We start from the raw sequence: 7,716 nt of genomic DNA on the forward strand, positions 1-7,716 counted from the left end.
TTGTCTGTTTACGGTTTTATTTCTTTTCTTTTTCTGCTGATGGCCCGCGCTCGACTTGAAGCAGCGCTGCTTAGACCGATCGGTGTGTGTCATCAAAGCACTGCGAGAGCTATAAGAGAGCGCGGACGTCTCCTTATGCTTTCTCTCGCTCGCCGTACTTTGATGACACACCGATCGATCTTCAAGTCGAACACACCTCTTTACTCTCACGTGTGACGTGACCGTGTAATCGCAGCCTCTGCGATTGAAAAACCGCGTTCTCTCATATCGTGATATTATCGCAAAAGCAATTAATCGTTCAGCCCTAAAAAGAACACAAAGAATGGCGTTCTCAGCTGTTATAGTTGCAACTCTTGCGTCATGTGTTCGACACACCACCGTTTCCGTTTAACAAAACGTTTTGCACCATTTTTGGGGGCTGAATGCAGCCCAGCTCTCACGCGAATTCTCTCATCAAACAACAAAGTGTAGATATACGTATGGTGTAAGAGATTAATTCATAAAACCGTGTATAGACAGCTTTACTGATTATAAGGGGAATTTTTTGAGAGTGCTTAAACTCGCGCTAGACTTAAGTCAGTCATAATGTTCTTTCACAGTGTAAGTTCTTTGCTCACATTCTCTGTATTCGCTGTGTAAAATAGCCGTGGAAGGTACAGGGAATAAAAAAATTAATCCATTACCTCATCTGTGAACATCCTCCTTCATAGCGTCATCAAGCTTCACCTTTATTGTTTTGAAAATGCGACCTCTAGTGGGGAAAACTTGCGTATGGTACCTTTAATGCCTTTTTGATTTATTGTTGATTTTGGTAAATCTGCTTTTCCACACAGAAATTCATGTTCAGTGAAGCTCCTCCCACTGCGAGCACATCATCAGTGAAGCTCCTCCCACAACAATCACATCATCATCATCAGTAAAGCTCCTCCCACAGCAATCGCATCATCAGTGAAGCTCCTCCCACAACAATCACACAATCAACAGTTCAGCAATAAATGCTGGAATATCTCCATCAGTTCACAAGTGAAGACGAGCATCTAATCATCAGGAAGAGCTGAAATCTGTAAAGACTGAGTTTATTAAAGAGGACAGAGAGAAGATGAGCGATCCAGAGCCCTGCAGAATCAAACACACTGAAGATACTGAAGAACTAACAGGTTGGTGTTTATTCTTCATTAATTCATTAATAATGCTGACGGTTATGGGTCACGTGACGAGGTCAAGGTGGATAGCAGCGTAGTTTAACAATAATTTTAAGTGGCTAACTCAACAACTTTTGATCTCGAAGAATTAGAGAAGAGCTTTTGCTACAGAAATATGGCTTGTAGGCAGAAAACAGTCCAATCGAGCATAAAAAAGGCTCTGAGAGGCGGCGATGACAGTGCAGCAGCTCCTCCAACTGACGCTGACAAATCCCCGCAAGCTGCCGAGGACATCGCGAGTGTTACATTTTATTATAAATTTTTCAATCAGAGTTTCTTGTTTCTCCCCGAGCTGTTAATGCGAGATTAATGTGCTCCAGGACGAGGGCCCTCATCCTGCGGGGATCCAGAGAGAAGAGGCAGCTGCAGTGGAATGGTGATTCTGTTCTGGTTTATCCAGATTTCTCAAAGATTACACAGGAGCAACGGAATGCCTTTAAGGAGTGCAAGAAAGCCTTACACGATCATCAGATCCAGTTCGCTCTGCTCTTCCCAGCAATGCTCATGATCGAAGTTAAAAGAAGGTCCTAAGCGATTTAACGATCCCAAAATAAAACACTGTGCCCGGCTGCGTAAAGCCCCTTAAGGGCTTTGCAAAAAATATGCCTTAAATGTTACTTAAGGGTTTCTTTAGATGAAACGTCATAAACCCTTAGAATTTCTCTTTAGTATCCCTTAAAACCCATTAAGTGTTGCAAATTCTAAGGGTTTATGATGTTTCACCTAAAGAAACCCTTAAGTGACATTTAAGGCATATTTTATGCAACGCCCTGAAGTGTAAAGGAAACTTAAGGGCGATCTTAAGGGGAAATTACACTTAAGGGGCTTTATGCAACACTTAATAGGTTTTAAGGGATACTTAAAGGTACAATAGGAGATCTTAGAAAATGCTAACTTTAGCCTGGTAGCACTGAAAGCGAACGTCCCACCCTCCCCTGCAATCGCCGTCCAAAGCCACGCCCCATGAACGCATATACACTCACAGACCAGAGACAACATTACTACAATAGGCTACATCAGGTTCTCAATTCCAGCCCATGTTCTGAAGTGAAGTAAACTTCAACGGATTTCCCCCGCTCAGGGAGTAGGGAGCAATGAACACTGTGTAGGGATCATATCGATCGGAACACAGTTCATGCACGTAGCTCACTTCTAACGAGCTGGCGCGAGGACTGGATTAACCGCTGGGCTACATCATGTGTCATTCACCGGTGAGAAATCTTTAAAAGTACTACAATACCAGGAAGAAAGATCGGGTTGTTGATGTTTGCCTGCCATCCTCGCTCTGTCTGCACAGAGTGTGTGAACGCGCTGATAACGTATCCTGTCTGCGCGAACTGGGTGCGCAGAGGTATGCAGATACATATGTTGACAGGCAGGTAGGAAAGCCAATTAAAACGCTCGGACCAAGCGTTTTGATTGGACGAACATTTCTTGATCCTACGCCTTCCACAGAATATATAAATACAGATAAATACATTTAGACCACTTAACTTAATGATTGCTATCGGGATGTGAAGAGACTTTCAACCAGCATAACAACAAATGTTTCTGAAGACAATCACCATTTGCACCTTCAAGAGAATATCTAAGGGTTTATGACGTTTCACCTAAAGAAACCATTAAGTAACACTTAAGTATCGCTTAAAACTTATTAATTGTTGCATAAAGCCCCTTATCTGTAATTTTCCTATGGATAACATAAGGGTTGGAAAATGTCATCTTAAGTGTTACACAAAAGTCTTCAAGACATGATCGGCCGCTTTATATGTTAAACAGATTTTAATTTATTCACATATAAACATTGATCAAATTATACAGCACACAATTAGCTCAAACGTGAGTGCATCACACTCGAGAGCAAATGTATATTCTATAATATCTTATTCCTGTATTTTGTACCTGGAGATGACTTGAAAAACACATTCAGCAGAGTTTATTGAGTTTGTGTTTACGTTTCTGCTTTTTATACAGCTTAGAAGATAGGCTACTTCAATTAATCCGTTTTGGACTTTAGGCGCAAGAGCGCCCTCTGGCTTCCAGTATGAATGAAACATACGCTGCGTGAGAGTTTAGCGCTTTAAAGCCCCTTTTTAAGGGGTAAGCGATTTCTGGTAGCCAAAATGTTGATATTTCGAATCACCAAAACAAACACACCCCTCCCCCAAAAGGGTCTCGGCCCTATTTTGATAGCTCTGCCCCACACATACGTACGCAACCCAGGCAACGTTTAGTTCTGTGAAACAAAGCAAAACCAATGTTACACCGTGTCTACACTGGACACGAGTGGCGCGTCGCGACAAAATACTATAGAACTCATTATAATCAGTGATGCTGTCTACATCATAGATATTTATGCATATGTTAAATGTTTTTTTTGTGAAAACTTACTCCGCTATCTGCCTTATCGTGAAACACTGAACGGTTTCCCTTTGCTAAGGGCAGTGTTTAAGGGATTATATGCAACACCCTTAAATTATTCCCATAGGTAAGGGGAAATCACGCCTTAAGTCTCATACTTAAAGGGTTAGTTCACCCAAAATTGAAAATTCTGTCATTAATTACTCACCCTCATGTCGTTCCAAACCCGTAAGACCTCCGTTCATCTTCGGAACACAAATTAAGATATTTCTGATGCATTCTGAGAGCTCTCTGACTCTTCATAGACAGCAATGCTATTACCACGATCAAGCTGCAGAAACATAGCAAGGAGATCGGTAAAATAATCCATGTGACATCAGGGGCTCAACCGTAATTTTACCAAGCTACGAGAATACTTTTTGTACGCAGAGAAAACAAAATATATCGTTCATCCCTAATTTTTTTTTGTGTTCTTAATGTTTTTTGTTTGGGGGGGGTGATTGTGTTCATATTGATTTCAGACCATGCACCAGTATATCTGGATCTTATACCATTGGACACTTAAAAAAAAATCATATAGATGGAGGTTCAATTCCACTTGGTTACATCTCCCTGCATTTAAACATTTACTCCAAGACCAAACTGATTTGTATTTATCTACTAATGTAAATTCAGCTCCATCAGCAGGGGTGGCATGGGAAGCGCTAAAAGCATATGTTAGAGGTGTTTTCTCTTTATTATGGCAGGTGGTCCAATAAATACTTAAGCACTGACTTTGTTTTCATAGCATTCAGTTGGCACGTTTGTTTGAAGGATATTGGGCAGAATGTGGAATAGTGTGTTTTTTTGTCAGTAAAATAAAAAAAGATATCCGATTAATCGGGAAAAAATAATCGACCAACTAATCGATTATCGAACCATGTGACATCAGGGGCTCAACCGTAATTTTACCAAGCTACGAGAATACTTTTTGTATGCAGAGAAACCAAAATATATCGTGCATCCCTAATTTTTTTTTGTGTTCTTAATGTTTTTTGTTTGGGGGGTGATTGTGTTCATATTGATTTCAGACCATGCACCAGTATATCTGGATCTTATACCATTGGACACTTAAAAAAAAATCATATAGATGGAGGTTCAATTCCACTTTGTTACATCTCCCTGCATTTAAACATTTACTCCAAGACCAAACTTGGATAATTGGCCAACTAATCGATTATCAAAATAACCGTTAGTTGCAGCCCTATATTATACAGTACGCCTCAGCTTAGGGCGATTTTGCGAAAAATTTAAATCTCGATTTTTCTAGAACGTTTGACCGATTCTCGACTTTTTACGATTTTTAACTAGCCAACTTAAAAATGTAACTACAACATGTTTCAAGTTACTTTTTCTTTATTAACCCTCTAGTTAAAGACAATTCTATTCCAAGTGCAGCGCACATGAAGTTGTCAACATGATGTAAACGTTAAACACATCACTTGTTAAATATCTTTGCAGAAAAGATGCATAAACTACAACTACATATTGTACAAACGTGTCTTATACATATTATGTGTTCAGAAATAATACGAGGAAAATGCTTTTTAAAAAATGTCAAAAGTCACAGTAGTTCAAAATGACTGAAGGTATAACACTAGTAGACTATTATTAACTATAAATGTTCTTTAAAAACAACAGCTGCTTTCAGCCTGTCACCATGATGCAAACATGAAATATCAGACATAGAGTAGTAGTTCTTACATGTTTTTTATTCGATTAATTTAAAACGGAGAATGAACCAATATAAACTTAGACTTTAAGTACAGCTAAAGTATCATTATAATAATATTCTTACTCAAAAATTTGAATTTGACCTCTTCAGAATTAGACAAAAATCCTTTGAATCTGGAGATAAAACGGGGAACATGTTGGCAAGATACATTAAACGTAGGGAATCCTCTGCCTCAATATGTGCTATTCAAACCCCTGGGAGAGGCCTTGTAACCAAGGTCATGGACATTAATGCCCCATGTAAGGATTTGTACACTTCGTGCAGTAGCTCTTCTGAGAAAGAAATAAAAAACTTCCTCGGTGGACTTAATACTCCGTCTCTCAGTGAGAATCAGCGGGAGCTTTTGGATTCTCCCATAATGGAGGATGATATTTTTAGAAGTGATCAAGAATTTGACAACAGGAAAGGCTCCAGAACCAGACGGGTTCACTGCTGAATTTTTATATAAGTAGTAAATGATAAAAAATAAACAATAAATGACTAATGATTATAAATTATTATAAATTAATAAAAACATAACACAAATGTACGGTCGCTCTCTTAATGCAACACACAGTTTGTATTTGAGGATCCTCAGATCCTTCATGTTGTTGATCAAACATATTTAATAGTTCTCCCTATAGAAACATGAGGTTTGTGCCTATAATAGTTTAAAAGTAATCATTTGAAGATCAGTGTATCTCATTCATGGAAAGATTCAGGGATGTATAAGATATAAAATTGCATCAAAATGACCAAAATTTTGTAATGCATGTGTCTACTTTCTGCTGTTATATCAGGGTTCATCTTTATGCCCTTTCACTTTTTTTAAGGAGTTTAATGAAAATGTACTGTTTTTACTTTTGTTTCAGAGTTGATTGAAGATAATGAGGAGAAAAAAGAATTGAGTGAATCTGAGGAGAAAAACCATGTCAGAAGTGTAGAAAACCCCAAACAGAAAGATTTAAAGAGAAGAAGAGCCAAGAAATCTTTCACCTGCACTCAGTGTGGAAAGAGTTTCACATACAAACATATTCTTGAGCTTCACATGAGAGTTCACACTGGAGAGAAACTGTTCACTTGTGATCAGTGTGGAAAGAGTTTCACACGCAAACGTCATCTTGATGTTCACATGAGAGTTCATACTGGAGAGAAACCGTTCTCTTGTGATCAGTGCGGGAAGAGCTTCTCACAATCATCAAACCTCAAAGATCACATGAACATCCACACTGGAGAGAAACCGTACACTTGTGATCAGTGCGGGAAGAGTTTCACACAATCATCACACCTTAAGAAACACATGAGCATCCACACTGGAGAGAAACCGTACACATGTGATCAGTGCAGCAAAACATTTTTCTGTGCTTCAGAACTGTTGAGAGCTTCAGAACTGAAGGAACACCTGAGAGTTCATACAAAGGAGAAGCCGCATTCATGTCATTTGAGTGGAAAGAGTTTTTCATTACTACAAAGTTTGAAAATACCAAAACCATTCATACTGCTGTGACAGAGTACATGTGCTTTGGGTGCGAGAAGACATTTGAAACGGCATGAGAGGATTCACAGTGGAGAGAAAACGTACCACTAGGTTTGGGTACCAATATGGCACCGGTACCTATGTAACCGGTATGTACTAGAACCGAATTAGAATGCAAATTTTGGTGCCTCATGAGTGATCGATTGAAATATTTGTCCACTGGTTCTCTGAAACAGATGTAAGAAGCATCATCACTGTGAAAAATTATTTCCCGACTGAGAAAATGCACGTGAACGCAAGTCGGAAAGCCGTGATAATACAAATCCAACACATCTTTGTTGTAATGCGAGTGTCCGTGTTGTTTTCACATTCCGATTTAAAAGCACAGCTCGGGAAATGAGAGCATCCGAGGAACGCGTGAATGCAGTAATTACACTTGCTCTGACAGCAGAAGGTAGCCTCTCATTAGCTAGCTAAGCTAAACACGCTTAAATTAAAATGCCTAAAGCTAAACTTCCCTTGTAATGACGTTTCTAAACCTGTTGTCCAACAAAAGAGAACATTATAACCTGTTTACTCCAACACCAGTCAAATGCTTCCTTTTGTGATCTGCTATGGCTTCTTGTCACAAAATGAGGCAGAAAATATGTTCTATACTGTAAAAAAGTCGATTAGCAGTGCATTATAAATATACAAAATTATGAAAATACAAGCGATGGCTTAAATAACACAGATAAACTATACATTGTCGCAGTCGAGTGTTTATTGTCTTTGTTTTAGAATTTAAAACGTTTATATCTTCTGTTTACTCGGTTACAGCGATAGCGATGCCTTTGTCCATATTAGGGATTTCCGGGAACGTCATGAGTTCTGTTGCTTCTTTGCTTTCAGTATCTGGTGTGACCCCATTTTTCAGCAATAAC

At 39.0% G+C, this 7,716-nt stretch overlaps 1 protein-coding gene across 1 annotated transcript in view; it reads left to right on the plus strand.

Annotated features, from left to right (window-relative positions):
• Nucleotides 1-1,138: 1,138 nt before the first annotated feature.
• LOC107572753 (gastrula zinc finger protein XlCGF8.2DB-like) overlaps nt 1,139-7,716 on the plus strand; it is a gene marked incomplete at its 5' end in the record, with an annotated part of 26,403 nt that continues 19,825 nt past the window's right edge. Inside the window, 2 exons of the mRNA XM_016259188.1 lie at nt 1,139-1,157; nt 6,189-6,677. Of these exons, the coding sequence (XP_016114674.1) occupies nt 1,139-1,157; nt 6,189-6,677 (508 nt within the window). The remainder of the gene's footprint in view (nt 1,158-6,188; nt 6,678-7,716) is intronic.

This window comes from Sinocyclocheilus grahami, unplaced genomic scaffold (genome assembly GCF_001515645.1).
Source record: "Sinocyclocheilus grahami isolate Dianchi unplaced genomic scaffold, SAMN03320097.WGS_v1.1 scaffold1810.1, whole genome shotgun sequence".
In the NCBI taxonomy this organism is placed as follows: domain Eukaryota; kingdom Metazoa; phylum Chordata; class Actinopteri; order Cypriniformes; family Cyprinidae; genus Sinocyclocheilus; species Sinocyclocheilus grahami.